This window comes from Ochotona princeps, chromosome 16 (genome assembly GCF_030435755.1).
Source record: "Ochotona princeps isolate mOchPri1 chromosome 16, mOchPri1.hap1, whole genome shotgun sequence".
Taxonomy (NCBI): Eukaryota; Metazoa; Chordata; class Mammalia; order Lagomorpha; family Ochotonidae; genus Ochotona; species Ochotona princeps.
The window spans coordinates 55797451-55822474 of NC_080847.1; the positions used below are offsets into that span (position 1 = coordinate 55797451).

Sequence of the window (25024 nt, forward strand, 5' to 3'; positions counted from 1 at the left end):
CAGAAGCCTAACTGCACCAGGGGATGGGGAGGGCCACCCGGTGTCACCCAGGGGCCCTGATGTGGAGCCTGTTCCGAGTTCACCACCCGAGCGGTTTCTGGGATTCCGTTGATCTTGTTGCTCCAAGGTTGAGGCCTTCCAAGGTCCATTGGCTGGCGGTCCTTCTCAGAGTGTCCACTTGTCAGAAACTGGTCAAAGCTTGGTCCACTCATGTCTGCCCTCCATGGCACTCGGCATCCTGGGCAGGCCTCCAGGAGCTGTCACAGCCGATGGGGGTCTCTTCTAGTGAATCCCACCTATTAGCCTTCAGCGCGTGCGAGACTCAGCTGGACCTCAGAGGGGGTGACTGGTCCAAGGTCACGGAGCAGGTAAGGGGCACGGCTGGGATTCAAACCCAAGCAACCGAGCTCAAAAGTCTGTTTTCAGTGGCGGCTCGAGTGCAGTGGGTTTATGCATCTTAATTTTGAGGTTTATTGGGTGGGATGGGGGAAGTGGGGAATGAAGGGGAAAGCCCCTAAGCCTGTGGGATTGTATCACGAAAAATTAAAAAAAAAAAAATGTTAAGGCTTATTTGAAAAGCAGAGCTAAAGAGAGAAAGGGAGAGAGTTTCTATCCTTCGCTTTATTCCTCAGATAGCTGCCATGGCCAGAACTGAGCTGATCCTAAACCAGGAGCCAGGAGCCTCTTCCGGGTCTCCCACATGCGTGCAGGGTCCCAAGGACTTCAGCCCTCCTCCACTGCTTTCCCAGGCCACAGCAGGGAGCTGGATGGGAAGTGGAGCAGCTTGGAACTCAAACGGGCACCCAGGCAGGGTGTGTTGGCCCCTATCTGTCTTTAATGAGGCAAATGATGCCTTCATAGAACATACGAACCAGGTGCGGTTAACTTTTAGGGGGTGGGCGGAAATCTACTGGCACCTCCACTTAGAATGCAACCTCCATGTAGTCATCAAGGGATCCCCTGCTTCTCTGTCCTCCACAGCACAGGGTGCATCAAGGGCACTGGGTGCCCATGTCGACGGGGGAGGGGACCAGTGGAGGTGACAGACTGGGCGAAGTCCCAGCCCACGTATTCCTACTGATCTTCCTGGCCAGTCCCTCTTGCTCACAAGCAGGAGCCAGACTCAAGAACACTCCAAAATGTTTTTGGGAAAACAGATTTAAAAGACAGATTTATTTGGATGCCAAAACATATTGAAATCCACATAGTTTGGGGCCTAGTGCAGTAGCCTAGTGGCTGAAGTCCTTGCCTTGCATGCACCAGGATCCCATATAGGTGCTGGTTCTAATCCCAGCAGCCCCGCTTCCCATCCAGCTCCCTGCTTGTGGCCTGGGAGAGCAGTGGAGGACGGCCCAAAGCCTTGAGACCCTGCACCTGTGTGGGAGACCCGGAAGAGGCTCAGGGCTCCTGGTTTTAGATTGGCTCAGCTCCGGCCCTTGCGGCCATTTGGGGAGCGAATTAACAGAAGGAGGACCTTCCTCTCTGTTTCTCCTTCTCTCTGTAAATCTGCCTTCCAATAAAAACAACTAACTTTAAAAAAAATCTGCATAACTTATGTAGGTGCAAGCACTTCTGTATTTTCTTGGGAGAAATTCATAATGCTCTGTTTAAAAAGTACTTTATTTCAAAGGCAGAGTTAGATCTCCCAGCTGGCCGCCATGACGCGTGCTGGGCCAGTCAGGACACAGGAACTTCGTCCCGGTCTCCCTTGTGGGTGCAGGGGTTCGAGCCCTGACCGTCCTCCTGGCTGCTCTGAGGTTCTAGAAAAGTCCGGGAGTGACCTTGAGCGTGGCCTGGTGACGCTTCCGGAGTCCGCGTCCTCACGAGACAGCACCGTCGCGGCAGGACGGATGGCCTTCCTTCTACTGTCCACCAGGAAGTCGACGCCCGGTGCCGGCCTGTCTCCGCCGGCCTGCAGGAGGCCGCACTGCACTCCAGCGCGTCAGGAAGAGCTGGACGCGTCACCAAGGAAACGCTTCCGGCATAGGCAGGGCCGTTCTGGAAAAGGACCAATTAACTCCCGCGTCTTGAGGGACGTGCGGCGGCCCCGCCCATGCCTTGCTACCATCCCGCGTTCAGATTGGCGGGCGGGCGAGCGCGCGTTACCCCCCGTTTCCGGAAGACGAGGGGTCGTTTCCCAGTCCTGCGCTGAGCTAGCAACCTCGCTCCGGATTGGCTGCAGCGGCCTCGCCCTCGTGCCCTGATTGGCTCGCACTTTTTCGCGCGCTTTCTTGAGCTCTTTTTCTGCCTGGGTCTTTGTTTGCAGCAGCTGAGGTTTCCCCCCCCATGCTTCCCCGTAGACTCACGAGATCCCCTTTCGACCACCAGCCGGGTCTTCCCGCCCGCCGCCCACCCCTGAGCCGGGGCGGAGGCAGCCGCCGCTCCCCTCCAGCCCTGCAGCCTCACATCCATCCTCTCTTCTCCCCTCCTCCTGTGTGTGCAGGGGCCTCACCTCACCTCACTGAGCTGTAGGATCGAACCTTCATTCTCCACCCCGCACGTTCTACCCCCTTACAGTCTCCCCAGGGGACTGCAGAGCCTTGGGGTGGGTCAGCCGGTGTCCCGCCCTTTGCTCTGGTCCTGGAACAAAAATGGCACGATAAATCAGGTAGTTGATACAATGCGAAAGTGTTGCTCGCGGGACTGGGTGCCCCAGGTGGGGGCGATGGCTGACTGCGGATCCTGGGGAGGGCATCTTCTCCCATGGAGGGTGTGGCTTGGGAGGCCCACGCACACACACAGGAGATGACCGAATTGCACCGTGACCAGCTGTCTGCCCACCCTTTCGATTCTGTTTTGACTTCTTGGTACACTTCGTAGCTCGCATCTAAGTTTCTTATCCATCCACGATTTCCTTCTACTTTTTGAATTTCCTCTTAATTTTTTTCATGTCATCAGCTAGGGTCCACTGCTTGTTCTTCTGAAGTTTGTCATGAAAGACACGGATCTGACGGGTATGAATGAATAATTCCAGCCTGTTGAAATACTGTACACTGTTACTCAACTCCCAGGAAATTCCCTCTCTGCACAGGCAACCCCAGTTCATGGTTTTTTTCTGTCCTGAATTTATTTCCACGAAACTTGTGCTTGAGTGAGACTTTGGGGGTTCCAAGGATTTTCCATGCACAGACCCCTCCCCCCCTTTTTTTTAGGCAGAAGAGTATTTGTGAGGTCAGGTTAGAAGTGTCGAGATGATAATGGCCTTGACTGTTGGGCAAAAAAAGTTCAAATTGGGAAATAGTGGGAGGTGGGGTTGTAGGATTGCTGTTTCTTCATAAGGAACACTGATTTTCTGCTTTGTCTTTTATTTCCTCAAAATGTGTTTGAAAGGCTGAGTTACAGAGACAGAAAGGTCTTTGATCTGCTTGCTCACTGCCCGAATGGTGGGCTGGGCCAGACTGAGCCAGATTCCTGGAACTCCCTCTGGGACTGCCACGTGGATGGCAGGGGACTCGAAGCTCTTTGGCCATGTTCTGCTGCTTTTCCGTGTGTATTAGTGGGGAGCTGGGTTGACTGTGGAGCAGCAGATTCAGCCTGAAGCCATATGGGATGCTGGTGTCACAGGCGGTGGCTTAACCCGTTGTACCACAATGCTGGCCCCCTGTAGAAAATTTAAATGAAGGAATAACACGGATAGGAAAGCGATCCTGCCATCCTGAAAATTTCCATCAAGGGACAGGATGGCTTCGCTAGCTGCCTGATGGGACAGGGGATACAGACATTGTGGTTGGAGTCCAGCTGACAGGATGCTAAAGTTGGGTTCTGTCCCTGGAAAGCTGTGTCACCATGGGCAGGCACACGGGAGTTGAGACGATCTCATGGACCCCCCTGAGTCCTTGGGTTCTTGCTGTGCAAGAGAGCCTGTCTTGGGCACTGGGCTAATGAGGGCTGGGGAGGAGCTTCGGCCAGCAGAGGTCTCGGCTACGGCCAGTTAGGTCAAGGGTCTCGTTGCACTGTGTTGTTCCTTCTCCAAGCCTCACTGCTTTGAGAAATGGACCACAAATAGGAGAGAGGGAAGGAAATTGATCTCGGAGCCACATGGTCCTTGTCCCGTTTGAGGGTCCAGTCCTACTGGATGGGAAGAGGAGTGATGGGATTTCAGCTGAGTGACAGGTTGGGCTGCATCTCCTTCCTTCTCTTTCCCCTCTCCTCCTTTTTTTTTTTTTTAGTATCTTATGGAGAGCCAGGTGTGCCCTCACAAGCACCAGGATCCCATATGGGCACTGGTTCGTATCCCGGCTGCTCCACTTTCCATCCAGCTCCCTGCTTGTGGCCTGGGAAAGCAGTGGAGGACGGCCCAAAGCCTTGGGACGCTGCACCTGTGTGGGAGACCCGGAAGAGGCTCCTGGCTTCGGATCAGCTTAGCTCCAACTGTTGCAGCCATTTTGGGAGTGAACAAGCCAATGAAAGATATTTGTCTCTCCTTTCTGTTAATCTGACTTTCCAATAAAAGTAACAAATAATCCTTAAAAAATATTTTATTGAAAGGCAGATTAATCCTCAGGGCCGGCCAGAGAGCGGCAGGATGTCTGAGGGGCAGTGTTAAGGGGTGAGGGAAGGAAAAGTCTGTGGCAGAGAAGATTGGGCTAGGAGACCCGCCCCGTTTAGCATTTGCACGTCCTGGAGTGAGCAGCCTGCAGGCACGCTTGTACAGAGTTCCCGCTCGTCTGCTGGGCACTGCCTTTCCTGGGTGCTGGGTCCCAGCGTCCCAGGGGCCTTCCTCTTTCCCCTGGCCAAACGGGCCGTCCTTGCGACCCCGACTGGCAGTTGCCAAGGGTCACACAGACCTCTGAAGGTTGCCACCGTGGCTGGATTTGGCAACACAGGGCAGGGCAGGATGAGCATATCTCTCAGTCCTCACAAAGCTTCTGGAGAGTTCCTGATTTTTGCTCGCGGCTCATCCGGCGCCCTCTGACTCCAAGTGAACCCGAGGGTGCTGTGGTGCTCATCTGTTCCGGGGCCTCGGGCTGGATCCCAGCCATGCTGCTGTGTCCTCTCAGCCCTCCTAGGGGACAGGGAGGTTGTGCTGGGTGACCTCACACCACAAGACTGTGCGCTGTTTCCTGGCAGTTAGGTCGGTTCCTTAGCGCGATCAGAAGGAAGGCTGGGCCAGCAGGTCAGGGCCTGATCTCCCTGCTCTCCTCCTGGCAGATCGCACCTTGTATGTCCTTCGCTCCAGGTGTTGGAATTACCACTCACCAATCTTAAGATCTGGATCTTGATAATACCATCTGTCCTTGTGAGTGAAGGCAGGACATCTCTTTACCGTCTCAGGGGCCAGCTGCGAGGTGCTGACACAAAGTGGCAGGCATTCGTGATTCACCCACAGGCAGCATCCCCGGCACCTGGGGCCATCTCGGGGTTACCATGCCGGATACAATGCAAATGCCGTCGTTGTACAAGAGCTGCCCCTGACAGCATGCGCGTCCTCTCTAAGTCGTCACCACACTCCGTTGCGTAAGGAGTAATGGTGGGAAGATAAAGTTAGGACCGACGTGGCTTTTGGCCAGTTGGTACATGAGGGATTTGCTAAGATGTTCCAGGTGCTTGCTGGGTGTGAGTGGGGTGACGTGTTCTGAGAGAGTGCAAGAGAGACACTGGGCCTTTGCACCCCGTTTGTTGGAGTCCCCGTTCTGAAACCCAGGAGCTCCTCAGTGGAACTTGACTTCTGCATAATCTACATGGGCATCTTCAGACTTCGGGGAGTCCCGGGGTCTGAGGATGGGGAAGTTGAGTGCGGCGTAGTGTAGCTCCTCCTGGCAGCTCCCGGATACAGCGTGCAACCCCTTTGGGTTCTTCTTGTGTTCCTGGGCGAGGGCAGCCGTACCTGGAGCCGGGTCCTGGGAAGGTCTGCTGGGTCTGCCCTTGTGACTCTGAGCCTGGGTGGTGATGAGGAGGGATAAATCACCCGTGCTCACTGAGCCTGAATCCCGCCCTCACTGGGCCAGAATCTGCTGCAATGCGACCAGCAGCAAAGGCAAAAACTCCAGTAACGCATTGCTGATTAAAAGCCACGAGGAAACAGTGGTGAGCCCCTCTGATGGTGCAGCCAGACGGTGCGTGGGTGTGACAAAGAGGAGTTCCCCCTGCAGCAGTGCCAAACGCGGTGGGAACTCACACCGGCACCAGGAGAGAAGGCTCAGCCACCCCAGACACGGTGGCGAGCCTAGCACCTGCGGCTACAAGGAGCCAGCGGGAGGTCCCAGTATGAAGTGAAATCACCTAGATTCGGGGGTCTCAGCCGCCTAATCTCGCTCTGAGGCAGATGAGTTGGGGATGGCTGGGGGGGGGGACAGTGGCCCCCAGAGGCTAGGGACACCATCAGAGCATCATTATCACCCCATCACAGCAAGTGGCCGCTGACAACTCCCTACAGGGCAAGAAGCGCCTAGAACAAGCTAGGAAGTAGGCACCACTCCCTGCCCCGCTTGCGGGCAGCTCTGCGTCCCCCGCCCTTGAGGCAAGGGGATGCCGCAGGCCAGGACGCCCGCTTCCACGCACCTTGGGGACCACGTTGATGTACTCCAGGAAGGTGCTGCGCCGCGTCACCTTGGCCCTCGAGCCGTCCGCCAGGGTTGGTTTTCTCCGGAGCGTCTTCACGCTGTGGGGGAATGAGCACCCCAGCTTGGCGTCCACTGCCGCCTCTGCCCATCCCCCCACCACCCTGAGGGACCCCCACATGCGAGCAAGTGCCACCTCGAACTCACATGATCAGGATGAGGCAGAGGAAGAGGAGGGTGGTGACGCCGATTCCCAAGCACACCCCCTTGGAGAACACTGTGGGTGCGAAGCCCCCTTCATCTGCAAGGGAGGGAGCAGCGTGGGGCCTGGTCAGGCCCCTTCTCCGCCAGGCAGCTCCTCTTGCTGCCCTCCGAGGGCTCAGCCTGCTGCACCCACTGACCTTCAATCTCGCTGCATTTCCATCTACCCAGGCTCCTGTCCTGCCCAGCTCCAGCCCCAGCTCCGCCCCCTGGGCATCAGTGGGCAGGGGCCCACACCTGGCAGCCGCAGCAGCAGGACCTGCGCGCTCCGGCCCCCGTGGACGTTCCAGACCTCGCAGCTGAGCCTGAGGCCAGGGCGGAAGTCCCCGCGGAGGCTCAGGGAGCTGTTGGCCCAGGGCCCAGCAGAGCTGGACGTGACCGTGAAGGAGGCAACACTGCTGTTCCCACTGCTGTTCCCCTCCAGCAGCCGCTCCTCGAGTCGCCAGCGCAGGGACGGGGCCGGCTGGGCCTGGGAGGAGCAGTGGCAGTGCAGACCCCAGGCCTCCCAGGAGCAGAAGGGGCCCAGCAGCCGTGGGGGGTCTGAGAGGAGGGGAGAGGGGTGCTAGGAGAGGGTCAATCAGTGCCCTCCCTTCCGCAGGACCCAGCTGTCCCCTTCCTACTCACAGTGCACAGCTAGGTACAGAGAGAGGCGCTGGGCACCCAGCTTGTTCCAAGCCAGGCAGCTGAATTCTCCTTCGTGCTCTGGCTGCACCTGCGGCAGCTCCAAGACCCCTGGCTCTGAGGGTGGCAGGATGCTCTGGGCCTGAGTGCCCCAGGTCCAGCTCAGCACGGCTGGGGGACTGCTGCGGGCTACACAGGCCAGGCGCAGGGGCTGTCCCTGCAGGACCGGGAGGACCGAGCCGTTCCGGAGGTTATCCATGACTGAGGGAGGAAATAGGCAGAATGGGCGATCGATTGATCAACTGATCAGCAGACCTGCTGCCCACCTGCTGCGGGTGGCCCCCAGCCAGGCAGCAGGCCCCCTCTCCCACCTGTGCTGTTTCCTTGGGCAAGCATTGCAGTCAGCTTTTCCGGAGGGTCTGGAAGAGACAGGGAGCAGCTGCAGAGGGGCAGGGGCCCCCTCAGGGCACAGGACCAGGACTAACGGGGTAGGGGAGAGGTTAGCCACCTGCAGGGTCCCAGGCCAACCAGGACCTGGAGGGGCCAGGCCGAGGCCACACTTACAGTTCACAACCAGGTCCAGGCTACGTTGACTCGAACCCCATCTGTTCTCAGCCCGGCAGGTGTAGCGCCCTGAATCTTCAGGCTTCAGCACCGGCAGTTCCAGCGCCAGGGACGTGGGATTCGAGGGCAGAGACCTAGCGAGGACTCTGTCCCACAGGAGCCAGGTCAGCGTGGCGGGGCGCTGGCTGGCGGCAGTGCAGACAAGCCTTAGGTACTGGCCTCGCTGGGTTTCCAGGTGAGTGGTGCCTTCCTGGGGCTTCAGGACTGCTGTGGTGGGGGAGGGGGCTAGACAGAGACATAGAGGGGGTGGGACAGGGAACAAGGGGGAGGAGAGAGAGGGAGGGACAATTTAGGAGGAGCTCACCCCTGCTCACTGAGGTTTCTTTACACAACCCCACTCCCCCCCCCCCCCGCCCCCGCCAAGAAAAGAGGACTGGCCCAGCTACACCCTGGTAATACCATACCTGATGTCTTGTCCCAAGAAAAGCTGATGGCTGGGTCTTTGGGGGCGGCTGCAACAAGATGGTGAGCTCACTTCAGGGAGGGTTTCTTTGTTTTAAACAAAGATTGTTTCATTGATTTGAAAGGCAGATTGACAGAGTCCATCTACATCACGCCCCAGATGGCCACAGTGGGGGGAGTCTGGAATCTATTCTCTGTGCCACAAGGATGGCAGGTGCCCAGACACTTCCCAGGTGCCGCAGCAGGGAGCCAGAGGGGAAGAGAAGCCAGGACCTCTCTGATGGGATGCCAGGGAGTCCAAAGCTGTGGCGTCACATGCCATGCTCGGGGTGGGGAATATTTGGTTCCCCACCAAAGGAAAGAACTCCCTTAGGAAAAGGAAAGGATGGCCGCCTGAGGAGGACAGCCCTGGGAGTGGACCGAGAGCCAGGGCATGGCCATCGCCTGGGGTACCGTGCGCCTGTGCACTCACCGGCAAAGTGGAGGTGGACGGTCTCCTGGGTGCTCCTGGCCGACAGAATGAAGTCTACCCGGCACGTGAGTTCAGTGTCCTGGTCCTGAAGCCTGGGGGTGAAGCTGAGCACCGAGTAGTGGGCGCTCCGCAGCTGGATCCCCTGGGTGGTCACAGCAGCCCCCGTCCAGGAGAAAGTGGGGGCTGGACACAGCTCAGAGGTCAGGTTAAACACGCAGAGGGCCTTCACTGGTCGCCCGGGCTCCAGCGCCTCAGGGATGAAGATGTCCGGTTTCTGAGTCAGGGCTGGGGGGCAGGCGACACATCCAGTACCCGGGTCGCCCCTGCGAGAGCCCCCTGCCCCGCCCCACCCCGTGGCCCAGGAGCCCAGCCCCTCCCCCAGGTGATACACGGGTTCCCACCATGTGGCACACCTGTCACCTCCAGCATGAGCCATTGCTTGAAATTATATTTCACTCTCTCTCCCCTCTCCAGCCGGAAGACATACAAGCCCATGTCTTCCCTCCGGGCCTCTCTGAGCAACAGGGAGCAGTTGTACTTGCTGGGGTCACCCACGAGCAGGAACCGGCCCCGGGCAGATTCCTGCACCTCTCTGTCCGGATGGTTTGTGGCCACTGGAGCGCCCTTGAGCGTGTCAGTGAGTTTCGTGAACCAGTAGCCATAGGCCGGGGTGGTGTCCGTCCAGCCATCCTTGGGGTACTCGACAGAGCAGGGCAGGAAGACACACAGGCCCTCCTGCACCTTCACGAGGCTCGGCACCTGCACCTTGTACAGCCAGTCCTGAGCCCGAGACCCTGTGGGCACACAGAGGCTCAGCCCCAGCCCAGCCAAGACCCTGTGGGCACACAGAGGCTCAGCCCCAGCCAAGACCCTGTGGGCACACGGAGGCTCAGCCCCAGCCAGGACCCTGTGGGCACATGGGGGCTCAGCCCCAGCCCAGCCAGGACCCTGTGGGCACATGGGGGCTCAGCCCCAGCCCAGCCAAGACCCTGTGGGCACACAGAGGCTCAGCCCCAGCCAGGACCCTGTGGGCACACGGAGGCTGAGACCCAACCTCAACCAGAACCCCCTGAAGGCTCAGCCCCAGCCAAGACCCTGTGGGCACACAGAGGTTCAGCCCCAGCCAGGACCCTGTGGGCACACGGAGGCTCAGACCCAACCTCAACCAGAACCCCCTGAAGGCTCAGCCCCAGCCAGGACCCTGTGGGCACACGGAGGCTCAGACCCAGCCAGGACCCCGTGGGCACACGGAGCCTCAGCCCCAGCCAGGACCCTGTGGGCACATGGAGGCTCAGCCCCAGCCAGGACCCTGTGGGCACATGGAGGCTCATCCCCAGCCAGGACCCTGTGGGCACACAGGGGCTCATCCCCAGCCAGGACCCCATGGGCACACAGGGGCTCAGCCCCAGCCAGGACCCCGTGGGCACACGGAGGCTCAGCCCCAGCCCAGCTGGACCCAGGTCCCCCGTAGGCTGCTGGCCCACTTACCGTCTGATAGCAGGGACAGCAGCAGCAGCGGCAGCATGGCCTTAGCAAGGTGCCAGACCATGCAGGTGCATTCCCCAGCTGGGCGGCCAGCCGCTGCTCGGGGCTGTGCAGAAGGGGAAGCCGAGGGCGGAAGCTGAGCCCTGGGCAGCCCTGGGAGCCCTGGGCACCGAGGCACACAGGGAGCTTCTCCCCAGCCCGTGGGACCCTCTTCCCCTTTGTGCCTGCCTCGCCCAGCCGGTCCCTCGGTGGCGTCTCTGTCTCTCTTGGTGGGGCAGGGTGCTGCTGGCCGGCCTTGGGGCTGGTGGGGCAGCTCTTGTCCCAGACGCCTCAGGGGGAGAGCAGGGGAGGGGTGTCTGCGTCTGCCCCCCGGGGGAAGCTGTGGGTGGATGGGGGAGGTGGGGACCCTCCCTCTGGTCCTGGTCATTGAGGAAGCAGAAGTGAAAGTTCTCATTGGGGATTCGTGGTGGAGGTGGAGGAGGGTTCGCGGAGGGGGAGCTCCTGGCTGCTGGAGTGCAGGCCGCCCGGTCAGGGATGGACAGAGGGCCTCGCTCTCTTTGGTCACTGCACGGGATGGACACACACACACACACACACACACACACACACAAGTCCTTCATTTTTCAGTTCCAAATTTAAACGCATCCAGACATTTTGCATATTGGTCTAAATCTGGCATCCCTAGGCTGGTCTCTGCCCACTTCTTCATCCTCCCTGGTGAGCACATGACCCTCCAGAAGCCCCGCCTGCCCCTCAGGTGTCTGTCCTGCCTCCCTGCCCACACCTGTCCATCCCATCCTTGGGGACAACACTGGCTCGTGAACTGAGGACCTGGCCCCGGGTGGACACTGCTGGCCGGAGCTCCAGGCAGTGGAGAAGACACAGCTGGGGTGGCGGGGGCGGAGTAAGAGCCCCCAGCTGTTGTCCCCTCATCCACCCCTTCAGGCCCCCAGAACAGCTCTGTCTAGCGGCACCCTGGGCTCGTCCTGCCAACCGCTGCATGGCCTGGAATGGGCCAGGCACCCCGATGCCCATGGAGAACTTCCACGGTGCCCCAGATGCTGAGATGGACATTTTCAAGAGAGCCTCAATTCCTTCTGCTGACCTTACCTCCACCCTGCCCTGGCCGCACACTCTCTGTATTGATTTGTTCCAACTGTTTTTATAACTGGCATGTGGTACAGTGGCATCCCATACCAGAGCATATTTCGAGTCCTGGTTGCTCCACTTCCACTCCAGCTCCTGCTGGCACACTTGGGAAAGCCATGGAGCATGGCCCAAGTGTTTGGGTCCCTATACCCACATAGGAGACCCTATTTCAGTTACTCTGCGTCTCAAACAGGCATTTATTTTTAAAGTTTTTTTTTTTTAATTTTAAAGATTGTATTAATTTTTATTGGAAAGTCAGATATACAGAGAGGAGGAAAGACAGAGAGGAAGATCTTCCATCTACTGATTCACTCCCCAACTGGCCACAACGACCAGTGCTGCACTGAGCCTAAGACAGGAACCAGGAATTTCCTCCAGGCCTCCCATGCGGGTGCAGGGTCCCAAGGCTTTGGGCCGTCCTCGACTGCTTTCCCAGGCCACAGGCGGGGAGCAGGATGGGAAAGGGGCAGCTGGGATTAGAACTTAGGGCTTTCAAAGCCAACTCTAAAAAATTATTTGAGGGATGGTGCAATGGCTCAGTTAGTTAATCCTCCATCGGCAAGTGCCAACATCTCATATAAGTACGGGTTCAAATCCCGGCTGCTCTGCTTCCCATCCAGCTCCCTGCCTGTGGCCTGGAAAGCAGGGGATGGTGGCCCACAGCGCTGGGATCCGACACCGGCTTGGAAGACCTGGAAGAAGCTCCTGGCTCCTGGCTTGGGTCAGTTCAGCTCTGGCCATTGTGGCCATTTGTAAAGTGAACCAGCAGATGAAAGATCTTTCTTTCAGTCTCTCCTTCTCTCTGTAAATCTGCCTCTTCAATAAAAATAAATGTATGTTTTTAAAAATTATTTGAAAGGCAGTTACAGAGAGATATTCTCCCATGCCCTGGTTCATTCCCCAAATGGCCACACTGCCTGGAGCCAGGCCAGGCCCAAGACAGCAGCCAGGAGCTTCCTCCAGGTCTCGCGTGTGAGGGCAGGCTCCCAAGCACGTGGGCCATCTTCCACCTCTTTCCCGAGGACACAAGTAGGGAGCTGGATAGGAAATGGAGCAGCCGGGACTGGAACCCGCGCCCGTAAGGATGCTGGTGGCCAACATTGTTGTTGAGAGGATGTGAGATGGAGTCGACCTTGAACTCTGTGCTAGGGAGCCTGGAAGGAGAGGCCTGGGGACTTCCTCAGAAGGAAGAGGGGGAATGCTCAGGATGCTGGGGGAGGACGGTCCCAGCGCTGGGTGGAGTCCAGGCGTGGCTGAGGCCTAGAGGGTGCTGAGGGTATGCTAGGCAGTGCCCCCGCCGGCGGGCCCCCCCAGCCTCCTGTGTCCTCTGGTCCAGGACAGACCTGACCTCCCAGCGTCCTCAGGTGGAGGCCAGCGCTGCAGACAGGACTCGGCCACCAGGAGGCGCGCGGACTTGCCAGCGCAGGCTGACCTAGAGGAGCTGCGTCCTTGCAGCCGGAGCTGGGCCATGCACGCGTTGCAGACAGAGCTCTTGCCAAGGGGAGGCTTGTCACACGGAAGCAAGCTGGAGCTGGCCACCTGCCGCTGTCACCCAAGCGCTTGGGTCACCCAGCCGGCTCCCTCGCCCGGTCTCAGAGGCGAGCAGTTTAAACCGTTGCTGATTGGCTCTGCTCATGGATCACACGGAAAGAGAATTAAACAGCGGTTGCTTGCTCCCCCAGTATCTCTGTTTTACTTTATTACTAATATTATTATTTTTAAAGTAGTGGTGTGTGGCTTAGCTAGTAGTAAAGCCTTCACCTGCGGCTTTGGCATCCCCTATGGGCACCGGTTTGAGTCCTGGCAGCTCCACTTCCCATCCAGCTCCCTGCTTGGGAAAGCAGCCGAGCATGGCCCAGTGGGAGACCCGGAATGAAGCTCCTGGTTATGAATTGGTCAGCTTAGCTGTGGCAACCCTCTGGGGAGTGAACTAGCCGATGGAAGATCTTTACGTAAGTTTGCTTTTCAAATAAATATTTTTTTAAAAGGTGATATAAGTTGAAAAACATTCAAGTCTTGATTTCAGCCATTTCAGTGCTACCTTTAGTGGGCTACACCGTGTGGGGGTTCCCCTGTGAGACCACACCTTCCTCCTGGTTCCGTTTTCATCGCCCCAGAAGGAAACTTGGCCCCTGACGTAGTCAGCTCCCTGGGGTCCTCTGGCCTGCTGCTGCTGCTGTGGCCCCTGCAGTCCACGGGAGCGGATTGCTCAGTCCTCCGCTACCTTCAGGGGCAATGCTCTCAGCGGGGTTTCCAGAAACGCCCCCAAACCTCGCTGACTTTCCACGTGGGGCTGTTGCCAAGTGTGATGTTTACGAGTGATGCATGATGGAGAAGGAATTGGAGCTTCATTTTTTTAAAAAACATTTATTTTATTTGGAAAAGTAGATTTACAGAGAGAAGGAGAGACAGAGAGATCTTCCGTCTGCCAGTTCACTCCCCAAGCGGCTGCAATGGCTGGAGCTGAGCCAATTTGAAGCCAGAAACCAGGAGCCAGGAACTTCCTCCAGGTCTCCCACGCGGGTGCAGGGTCCCAAGGCTTTGGGCCGTCCTCGTCTGCTTTCCCAGGCCACAAGCAGGGAGCTGGATGGGAAGTGGGGTTGCCGGGATTAGAACCGGCGCCCATATGGGATCCTGGTGCACATGAAAGGTGAGGGTTTAGCCCCTGAGCCGCTGTACCAACCCCCATTTTTTTTTTTGAATGATGAAGGCTCCTCCGGCATACAGGTGTATTGTGCGTGCCTGCCCACCTCCCTACAGAGCAGCATTTGGGCTGCCTCCATGTCTCAGTCCGTGGGAGCCGTGCTGATTTGGAAATCCAGGCTAAGCCCTGCCAGCACCTGCTGTCCATCCTTTCAGATACTTCCCCAGGGGTAGGGTTGCTGGGTGATGTGGTGGCTCTATGTTGAACCTATCAGGGAGCCCCAAACTGTTCTCCATAGCTGCCAAACACCTTTGCATCCTCGCCAACGACATTTGGGGTTTCGGCTTCCACATGGGGCTCACTGTAGGGCGTCATCTACATGCTGGTGATGCGGTGCCCCGTTGTAGCTTCTTCCTGTGTCTCTGGTGACTCACGGTGTGAGGCAACAGTCCCACGTGGAAAGTTACTGAGGTTTGGAGGCGTTTCTGGAAACCCCACCCCATGGTATGCACTGAGCATTTGTAGATACACTTTGAATGAACGCCTGTTCAACTCGTTGATCCAATTCTGAATGAAGATTTTTTTTAAGATTTGTTTTATTTTTCATTTGAAAGGCTGAGTTACAGAGAGAAGGAGAGACAGAAGGACCCCCAAGGAGAAAGACTTTCCATCCACTCTTTCACTTCCCAAATGGCAGCAACAACTGGAGCTGAGCTGCTCTAAAGCCAGGAACGAGGAGCCTCTTCCAGGTCTCCCACACAGCTGAGGGGCTCCAAGGCTTTGGGCCGTGCTCGGCTGCTTTCCCAGGCCACAAGCAGGGAGCTGGATGGGAAGTGGGGCTGCCAGGACTCAAACCGGTGCCCATAAGGGATGCCAGTGCCACAAGTGGAGGCTCAGCACCAGCCCCGAGAGGGTGTTTTGTCTTCTTGTTGGTGAGAATTGATTATGGAAACTGGGCTCGGCAGATGTGCGATTTGCATAGTCTTGTCTCCATTCTTTTCAGTTCGTTGGTGCCACCCTGAGATGGTCTACATCTTCCTGAGGATCAACTGTCATGTGCATCTTCTCACCGTTCTGTAGCATCAGCTCTCGCACGCAAGTCCAGCGTGGGCACCTGTGGGTGTCTGTTAGATGGAAGAGGTCCAGGATGGCTCCCATTCCAGTGGCTATCCAGGCATCCAGCACCACCGCGAGGGTGGATTATCGTTTGGTGCTGGTGCCCTCAGCAAAAGCCAGCGGACCGCAGGGCCAGCCTTGTAATATGGCAGATAAATCCTGGGACTAAGGTACCCCATGAGGCCCAAGGGGCTTTGCAGGGGTAAGTAGAGGGTTTTCAGTTAGGTAGATGAGCCAAGTTTATCCAGGGGCATCCAACATAATCCCAAGGGAGATTGTGAGAGAGAGAGGGAGGGAGAGCCCTGCTCCTGAGAACCTCAAAGCTGCACGGTTTGGGGTGTAGGGAGGAGAGTGGAATGTCCTGCAGGATACAGGGCAAGTGGGGTCTGTGTGAGCATCTGGGAGTGGAGATGTGAAGAGGCTCTGAGGAGAGTGAAGGCAGCATCAGTCCACCCACCCATCCATCCATCCATCCATCCATCCATCCTTCCATCCACCCATCCATCATCTACACAATCCATCCATCTACCCACCTATCCATCCTTCCATCCACCCATCCATCCTTCCATCCATCATTCACTCATCCACACACAACCAGCCAACCACCCACTTACCCGTCCACTCATCCACACACAACCAGCCAACCACCCACTTACCCATCCACTCATCCACACACAACCAGCCAACCACCCACTTACCCATCCACTCATCCACACACAACCAGCCAACCACCCACTTACCCATTCACTCATCCACACACAACCAGCCAACCACCCACTTACCCATTCACTCATCCTCCATCCATCCATCCATTATCGACACACATCCATCCATCACCCACTTACCCATCCATCCATCCACTCATCTATCCATCCATGCATCCACCTACTCATTCATCCATCATCCGTGAGCATCTAGGTGTCCAGGGGCAGTAGGCACAGGCTGAGCGACCTTCACCACCGTTGGAGTTCTGAGACCCTCTGTCCCCTTGGAGTGATGTCCTCCTGTTTCCCTGACCCTGTATTGACCACTGCGTTTCCTGTGTCCATGAATCTGCCCTCAGAAACCCCTCGTGTGATGGGATCATCTAGCAACCGTCACGGCTGAGGGTGATGTCATGCAGCTTGGTGAACTCGGGGGTCGGGCCTGCCGAAGTCGGCAAAGAGTGGCAGTCCCCTGAGCTTGTTCTGCAGTCAGGGTGGGCCCACCCTTGCAGCTGCTGTGGCTGTGAACACCCCAACAATCGGCTCATGGCTGTTGGCCATGCTCTGTGTTGAATGGCTAGAAGTGGAGCTGCGGGTCCCAGGAGCGTTCTGTGTTCAGTGATTTGAGGAGTCATCATGCTGTTTTCTCTTGGGCCACCTTGTGTCCAGCACACAGAACAGGGGTTCCAGCATCTTCACTTCCTCACCAACACACCAGTTCCCTTTTTGGCTTCTTCTCAGGATCCCTCCTAACAAGGAGGAAGTGTGATGTTGTCGGAGTCGTGGCAGTGACTCTCATGTTTCCCCAGAAGTGATGGGAGGGGAGTGTTTCAATTATTGGTCCATCACTGAGGGGGCGTCTCTCCAGACCATGCACTGCCGTAATACAGGGCTGCACTTGGCTGTGACCCGACTGCGGGACACACCAGCCTTGTGGCTCCCTGCTGTAATACAGGGCTGCACTTGGCTGTGACCTGGCTGCGGGACACACCAGCCTTGTGGCTCCCTGCCGTAATACAGGGCTGCACTTGGCTGTGACCTGGCTGCGGGACACACCAGCCTTGTGGCTCCCTGCCGTAATACAGGGCTGCACTTGGTTGTGACCCGGCTGTGGGACACACCAGCCTTGTGGCTCCCTGCTGTAATACAGGGCTGCACTTGGCTGTGACCCGGCTGCGGGACACACCAGCCTTGTGGCTCTCTGCTCGGGCAGGTGGTCAGGGTTCTACTTCAGTCTGAAACGTTCTGGAGCCAGCCTCTCACTGGGGGGTCTAGGTTCTCCCCTCACAATGTAACTTTTACTTTGGTCCCTTCACAATGTCTTTTCCAGCACACCGAGCCCTCGTGTCCCCAAGCATCGTGTCCTCGTGCAGGAAACCAGTATGTGCGGCTGAGGACGAGGCTGGAAGGGGCGAAGGTGTGGGGTGAGGGAGACCTGGGGTGCAGGAGGTCACCGGGGCAGCTCCCTGGGTGGGTGGTGGCCGAGGGGCTCAGTCTGAGACCTGTGGATGTGACTGAGCTCAGGAACTTGACCCGAGGGCACCGTCCTGGCTGAGGCCTGTGCAGGTGGCCAGGTGGCCAGCCCCCGGCCCCACCCACGTGGGAGACCCGGATGGAGTGTGAGGCTCTTGGCTCCCGCCTGGCCCAGCACTGGCACTGCCACCGTGTGAGGAGTAAAGCAGCAGATGGGAGAGCTCTCTCTTTCCCTTTCTGTGTCTCTCTGTAACTGCCTCTCACAGACACACAACAAAACAAAGACGACTTCCCTAGAAGACTCGAACCTGTGAAAGCATTAGTGAGGACTCAGGGTGCGCTGTGGGACCTGGGCCTGGATGATTCCAACACCCGGAGAGAAGACCTCCGCATCGCACAGGGAACCATCAGCGGTTTGAGCAACTGTAGGGTCGGGGAGACGTTTGCACATCACACGTCTAGCAGAGAGTTTGGAGTCAAAGTACTCTTTTAAATTTAAATACACATTTTTATTTTATTTTTAACATTTCTTGCATAGTTGAGAGGGATGCATGCCCGTGGGCCTCTGATTGGGGTGGAGGACGGTGGGTGAGACAAGCGTTTCAGTTGTTTTTTTTTTTTTCCTCCCGTGTCCACAGTGCGGGGGCAGGGGCAGAGGGAAGGGGGCCGCTCCTTGCTGTTGGAGTACACCGGCTCCAAGCGATGGGGAGGGTCATTCGATGGCGCCTTAGAGATCCACTGTGGGACACTGTGCTCCAAGTGTATTGCTTGAGTGGTTTTGACAGTTCTGAGGCAGCCTGGCCTGCCCCTAGCCCCAGCTCTCATGCTCACTGGTGAATCAGAGGCCCAGAACAGGAGCCTAATGGGCCCTGAGTGCCAGCAGGTGCTATGGCCCAGTGTGGCATGGCCTGCCCCAGTCTTGGCGTTTATCAACAGGTGAAGCAGCCTGGTGCAGAGTGTTCCATTCCCAGTCCCAGCTCTCTCTCTCTTTTTTAAAGATTTATTTATTTTTATTGGAAAGTCAGATATACAGAAAGGAGGAGAGAGAGAGAGGAAGATCTTCCATTTGATGATTCACTCCCCAAGTGACCGCAACGGCTGATGCTGCGCCAATCTAAAGCCAGGAGCCAGGAACTTCCTCTGGGTCTCCCACACGGGTGCAGGATCCCAAGGCTTTGGGTCATCCTCGACTGCTTTCCCAGGCCACAAGCAGAGAGCTGGATGGGAAATGGAGCAGCAGGGATTAGAACTGGCGCCACATGGGATCCTGGCACATTCAAGGCAAGGACTTCAGCCGCTAGGCCACCGCGTCAGGCTCTTTGCACTGGGTATAGCAGCCTAGCCCCTCTTGGCCCAGCCCCCGGGGCAATCTGCAGCCCTGCACCCGCCCCCACCTTCTTGGGATTTGGGACAGAGTGTCCTGGCTCATCGTCCCTTCACCTTCCCCACGGATCTTTTAGAAGTGGGGGTGGGGATAAAACAGGCAAAACTTGCCGGCACACTGGTGCGGTTATCACAGGTTATCATCAGCCAGGCCCGGATGCCCACCAGCTAGTGGCTGCTCTACTCCCAGCAGTGGAACAAAGCACTCTTTAAAAAAAAAAATATTTATTTACTTTAAAATCAGAGTCAGGGAGGAAACAATGAGAGCTTCCATCTATTGACTCCCACCCCAAATGGCCGCAACGTCCAGGGCTGGGCTGGGCCAGAGCCAGGAGCCAGGAGCTTCTTCGGGGCTGCCGTGTGGGCGCAGGGCCCCACACACTCGGGCTGCACTCCACTGCTTTTCTAAGCACATTAGCAGGGAGTGGCTAATGTGGAAATGAAGCAGCTGGGATTCAAACTCGTGCCGTTATGGGATGCCAGAGCTGCACCAGGCCCTCAAAATACTCTTAAAAGAAACTAAATATTTGGGCCTGGTGTGATAGCCTAGTGGCTAAAGTCCTAGCCTTGTGTGCACCAGGATCCCATATGGGTGCTAGTTCCTATCCTGGCTGCTCCGCTTCCCATCCAGCTCCCTGCTTGTGGCCTGGGAAAGCAGTGGAGGACAGCCCAAAGCGTTGGGGCCCTGCACCCACGTGGGAGACCTGGAGGAAGCTCCTGGCTTTGGATTGTCACAGCCCCGGCCATTGTGGCCACTTGGGGAGTGAACCAGCAGGTAGAAGGTCTTTCTTTCCATCTCTCCTTCTCTCTATAAGATGGTCATCTGGACCAGAGGCTGGGAAGAGGAGAGGGGAGGGTCAGCGGGGAGGATGCCAGAGCAGACAGGCCTGCAGGGTGTGGTCTGAGCACCAATGAGGCCCTGTGGCTCCCTGTAACACTGAGGGGTTAGGGCTGCATGGCATGGTAGCCACAGATGGTTGTCACACATTGAGGTGTGGGTTTACCCAGCACAATGGCACCTGTGGCTTCACAGTTGTCTCGTTATGTGTTTGGGGAGAGCTGGAAGAGGTCAGCCTGGATGCTGTGGCCCAGGTGAGCACACGGCGCTGGAATGCTGGTTCCCTGGCTGGCCGCCACCCCTGTCCACCTGTGTTGAAGCAGCCCACTCTCCCCAAACATCTGCGCAGATATGGTGGCGCGGCAGACCCAGCTGCTGCCTGGCACGCTGCACCCCCACTCCGAGTATCTGTTAGACTCCCGCGTACTCTGCTTCTTTCTTTATTTCTTTCTGTTTAAAAGACTTATTTATATTTTATTGCAAAGGCAGGTATACAGAGAGAAAGAGAGACAAAGATCTTCCGTCCACTGGTTCACTCCCCAAGCGGCCGCAATGGCTGGAACTCAGCTGATTTGAAGCCGGGAACCAGGAGCCTCTTCCAGGTCTCCCATGTGAGTGCAGGGTCCCAAGGCTTTGGGCCGTCCTTGACCACTTTCCTAGGCCACGAGCAGGGAGCTGGATGGGAAGTGGCGCCGTCGGGGTTAGAACCGGTGCCCATATGGGATTCCAGTGTATGCAAGATGAGGACATTAACCACTAGACTATTTTGCCGAGCTCTTTATTTATTTATTTATTTATTTTTAAAGATTTATTTATGTATATTTGAAAGGTAGAGTTACAGAGAGACAAAGAGCCAGAGCCACAGACAGAGAAATCTTCCATCATGGCTGCAAGGCCAGAGCTGAGCGGGTCGGAAGCCAGGAGCCAGGAGCTTCTTCCAGATCTCCCACAGGGGTACAGGGACCCAAGCGACTGAGTCATCCTCCACGGCTTTCCTGGAGCACGGAGCATGGAGCATGCAGAGCCCAGGTGCCTCCTTGGCCACGCTGCAGAGGCGCTGGACTGATAGGGCCTGCGCTGGAGGCCTGAGTGTGGGCGAGGGGCAGTGACCAGCAGCAGGAAGTGAGGTGGGCTCAGCGTGGTGTGAGAGGCCAGGGCCCTGGGGGCGGCCGAGTGGGGGGTGAGACCCCGCTTGGCTCACCTGTGATCACAGCATCTGCATGTATGCGCTGTCCTCTTCAGCTTTGGCCCGAGGCTCGTCCTTCCTGCGGGGCCTCAGCCTGAGAGGGAGCGGGGTGGGCCGACGGGAGCAGCGGGCTGCAGCCCACCTGCCCTGTGCGGTCAGGGCCTGGACAGCCACTAAGGGCAGGGAGCCGGCCCAGTCCCCACCCCCGCCAGGCCTCCTCACCCTGGACACACATCAGGAGTCAGGCACAGCTGACAACTGGCTCTCGTGTTCTGCTGCCACCTGGCCCACAGGCCCTGGAACCCCTTCCCTTCCTGCTGAGCGCTGAGCCTGTGGGATGCAGCCATGGGCCCTGCCCTCCCCCAGGGGCAGCCTTACCTGAGGACCACGAGGCAGAGGCCCAGCAGCAGCAGGATCTTGGCCACTGCCTGCCCGATGGCGACCTGGACCACCTGCGCCAGGGACCCTCCCTTCCCTATGGGGACACGTCATGAAGGGCATCACTGGCTGGGCCTCCAGCCCCTGTGCTCCCCGTCCCGGGAGGACCAGGCCGTGGCTCTGTGCCTGCCGCCTCCAGCCCGGGATCTCTGGCTCAGGACTGCCACAGCCCACGCCTGACCGCCCAGGGCCCTCTGGGGTCCCGCCAAGGTGAGGCCGGCCAGAGCCCACTGTTGCTTTCTCTGAAGGACCACTGCCTGCCCCTGAGCGCCCGTGGCAGCCACGGTCCACACTGCCCCTTCCCTTACTCTGCAAGCTCAGGGTCACCGAGATGTGCTGGGAGCCCAGCAAGTTCTGAGCTCGGCAGTTGAGCTCCCCTTGGTCCGCAGCGCGCACTGGAGGCAGCTCCAGCACCCCAGTCTCCGAGGACTGTGAGGGCATCGGGGGAGGCCGGCCCGGTTGCAGCTCAGGTTGGCGGGAGGGTGGCTGATGGCAACGCAGGCCAGGCGCAGGGGCTGGCCCTCTGCCTCCAGCAGCAGCGAGTTGTTCGTCAGGGCTGTGGATGCTGCAGACAGAGATAGAGAGGGTTGGCACGATCATGTGGTAGGGACGAAGCGGAAGGGCACCGAGGGAGGCGGGGGGAGGGACGGATTCAGAACTAAGCAAGGCGGGCCGGGCACTGTGGGAGGGGCCCAGAGGGACCCTGCCGGGCAGGGAATCTTGTGGCCCCTTCCTAAAAAACAACGGCGCCAAACATGTATGCACACGTGTGCACAAACATGTAGACATACACGCAATGCAACATACAGAACACACGCCTGTATATGAATATAGCCCTGCATATACTCATGTACACGTACACACCTCGAACAAGCAAGCATGTACACCCACGGATGTGGTCACTGCTGCTTTCTCAGAGGTAATAAGCTCAGAGCTGTGTCTGGTGCCCATGGAGATGCCCACAGAGGAGCGTCCATCCCGCACTGGAGCCTCAGCTCCAGGGAAGTGCAGGAACCCCGCATCTCGGATCCCAGGGACCGCTCAGGTCCTCGGGCAGAAGCTCCTCAGCTCCTGAGCACAGACCCCGTTGAGCTCTGGGGTGGCCCTGTGACCATATCCTCTTCCAGGCATTCTCGGTTCCCACTTACTGGGAGGATGGGCACAGAGGCCGCAGGTGCATTCAGGACCGCCCCACCCCCCGCCCCAGGCAGCAGAGTTGCTGGAGGAACCAGCACTGGGGTGTGGGTCCTAGAGGCTGGGCCGCAGAGGGCAGGTGTAGGGATGGGTGGGGACACATGGCCCTCCTCCCTCGTCCATGGCTCTGGGGCTGGAATTAACCCACCGTGTCCACCAGGAGGGATCCCAGGTCAGTGGGGCGCAAGTGCAGGAAGAGGAGGGGCCAGCCCCGCTCCCCCCAACCCTGGGGAGCTGTGGCTCCCTACCTGAGCCAGAGCCTTGGAGGACGATCATGGTCATGTTCTGTGGAGAGTCTAGACAGAAGGACCCCCTAGTTGAGTCCGTGGAGATGCTGGGCGGGTGATGGGCTTTGGCCTCAGTCCTCAGGGGTTGGCTAAGAGAAGAGGTGGACCCTGCATCCTGCTCCTGTCCCCTTAACTGGGATTCCAGGACCCAGCACCCAGTGTCCAGGCCCTGAGCCCCCATCCCACTGTCCTCAGACCCCGCACCCACGCCCAGCTCTCACAGGACACACTGAGTCGGATGGTCCTCCTCGTGGTGACAAAGGCTCCAGGTAGGGTCACCTGACACGTGAGGTTGGTGCCGTCGTCCTGAGGCCGTGGGTTGAGTCTGAGCACCGAGGAGTGGGTGATAGAGGGGTCCAGGTGGGACACAGAGGCCCCCATCCAGGAGAAGGTGGGGGGCGTCCCCTGCTCACAGGCCCAGGGCGTGGAGCAGATCAGGGAGCTGGTGTGGCCGGATTGCAGGGACCCCGGCATGAAGATGTCAGGGGTGTGGGTCAGGGCTGGGTGGGGGGAGGGGGGCACAGGTTCAGGAGGCAGGGTCTGGGCTCCTCCCTGAGACCCCAGCACCTGCCAGGATGGGGAATCCCTCCCAGCCCTGTCCTGGGACCATTCCTGGAGCCAGTACTTACCTGTCACTCGCACAGAGAGCTTCTGAGCCTTAAAATTCCACGTGGACTTCCCCTCTCCACAAAGAAGAAGTAGGTCCCCATGTCCCTGCTCCTGGCATCGGTGATGTTCAGGGAGCAGTCGTTGGTCTGGGGGTCCCCGAGGAGGTGGAATCGGCCCCGGCTTTCCTCCTCCACATTCTGCTCTGGGTTGTTGGTGGCCACTGGGGCGTTCTGCTTCACATTGGCTCCGTCCCAGAACCAATAGGCAAACACTGGGTCTGAGGCGGTCCAGCCGTCCTCCGAGTAGGAAAACTCACAGGGCATGTGGACACACAGACCCTCCTGCACGACCACCGGGCCCTGCACCTGCAGCCGGAGGTCCTGCCACTTCACCTGTCCTTGAGCCGCCTCCCGGCTCCGGATGAGCAGCAGCAAGAGCAGCGGCGGTGCCGGCCATGGCATGTCCCAGCTTGGAGCCGCAAGTCCTCTCCACAGACTGAGCACCTGCTCCTGGAGGTTCTGGTTATCACGAGGAGGAAGTCAGGCCAGACCACAGCACTGAGGAGGAGGAGGAGGAGGAGGAGGGAGGAGTGGAGAGGAGGAGGAGGTGGAGGAGGGGGAATCAATAGGAAGGGGAGGAAGTTCAGGCCCTCAGGCCCCTCTGGCCCAAGCAGGGTGGGGGTCCCTCCGTCCTCCCTTGGGGTTCTGCCTGCGGGCATCCCATGTGTACTCCAGAGCCAAGGTTGCCCTCCCCTGCTCCCGACGACCCCTGTCTCCTGCCTCCTTGTAGGCCCCCTGCCTTGGCAGAGCCAACCTGGGGCTCAATTAGCCAGACCTGGGCAGTCACATGGGTCAGGGACAGCAGGATGGGGAGGCCTAGGGTATGGGAGCGGGTGCCCATCCTGCCCCTCAGCGGCCCCCTGTGGGCACCTGGCCCCTCTCTGCACAGCCAAGCCATGCTTAGCCCAGGATTTGCTGTCCAGGACAGCAGCAGTGGACCTTCCAGTAGAGGGAATTATGGTCTAAAGGACCATGACTGTCAATATTTGTGGTTTCTTTTTAAGATGCTCATGTAGGGGCAGAATGGTAGCCTAGTGACTATATCTTTGCCATGCAACTGCTGGGATCCCATATGGGTGCCTGTTCATGTCCCAGTGGCTCCACTTCCCATCCAGCTCCCTGCTTGTGGCCTGGGAAAGCAGTCGAGGACGGCCCAAAGCCTTGGGACCCTGCACCCACGTGGGAGACCCTGAAGAAGCTCCTGGCTCCTGGCTTCGGATCGGTTCATCTCTAGCCATTGTGATTATTTGGGGAATGAACCATGCGGACAGATCCTTCTCTCTGTATCTCCTCCTCTCTGCATATTGCCTTTCCAATAAAAAATAAATAGCGAGAGATAGAGAGCTCACCCTTCTGCTGGCTTACTCCCCAGATGGCTGCGAGGGAGAGGGCTAGGTTTGAACCCAGGAGCCTGAGCACTCTGCTGCTTTCCCTGGCATGTTAGCAGGGAGCTGGATAGGAAGTGGAGCAGTTGGGACTGGAACCAGCATCCATATGGGATGCTGCGCCACAGTGCCAGCCCCACTGCCCCTGCTTTTGACTTTTGTGAGACCGCATGTGTCATTTTATGTGAAGTAAC

General features: G+C 58.1%; 3 protein-coding genes across 3 annotated transcripts in view; all 3 read right to left on the reverse strand.

The window, feature by feature from the left end:
• Positions 1-5583: 5583 nt before the first annotated feature.
• Positions 5584-10496, reverse strand: SIGLEC10 (sialic acid binding Ig like lectin 10). The gene is made up of 9 exons (XM_058674126.1): positions 10369-10496; positions 9294-9674; positions 8881-9165; positions 7947-8210; positions 7754-7801; positions 7386-7643; positions 6708-6801; positions 6502-6601; positions 5584-5879 (listed from the first exon to the last, which is right to left on the reverse strand). The coding sequence occupies exons 1-9, from the start codon at positions 10427-10429 to the stop codon at positions 5652-5654; spliced, it is 1719 nt and encodes a 572-aa protein (XP_058530109.1). The 5' UTR covers positions 10430-10496; the 3' UTR covers positions 5584-5651.
• The window catches only part of LOC101519962 (sialic acid-binding Ig-like lectin 5), a 48643-nt gene continuing 30537 nt past the window's right edge, over positions 6919-25024 (reverse strand). The window contains exon 6 of the mRNA XM_058674123.1: positions 6919-7301. Coding sequence (XP_058530106.1) covers positions 6925-7301 — 377 coding nt within the window. The 3' untranslated portion in view covers positions 6919-6924. The remainder of the gene's footprint in view (positions 7302-25024) is intronic.
• LOC101520215 (sialic acid-binding Ig-like lectin 8) lies at positions 20871-23912 on the reverse strand. Its single transcript, XM_058674127.1, is given in 8 exon segments — positions 20871-20952; positions 21237-21333; positions 21605-21739; positions 21742-21861; positions 22739-22786; positions 22999-23277; positions 23407-23451; positions 23454-23912. Coding segments are annotated over 8 exon segments (1191 nt in total). The 5' UTR covers positions 23848-23912; the 3' UTR covers positions 20871-20879.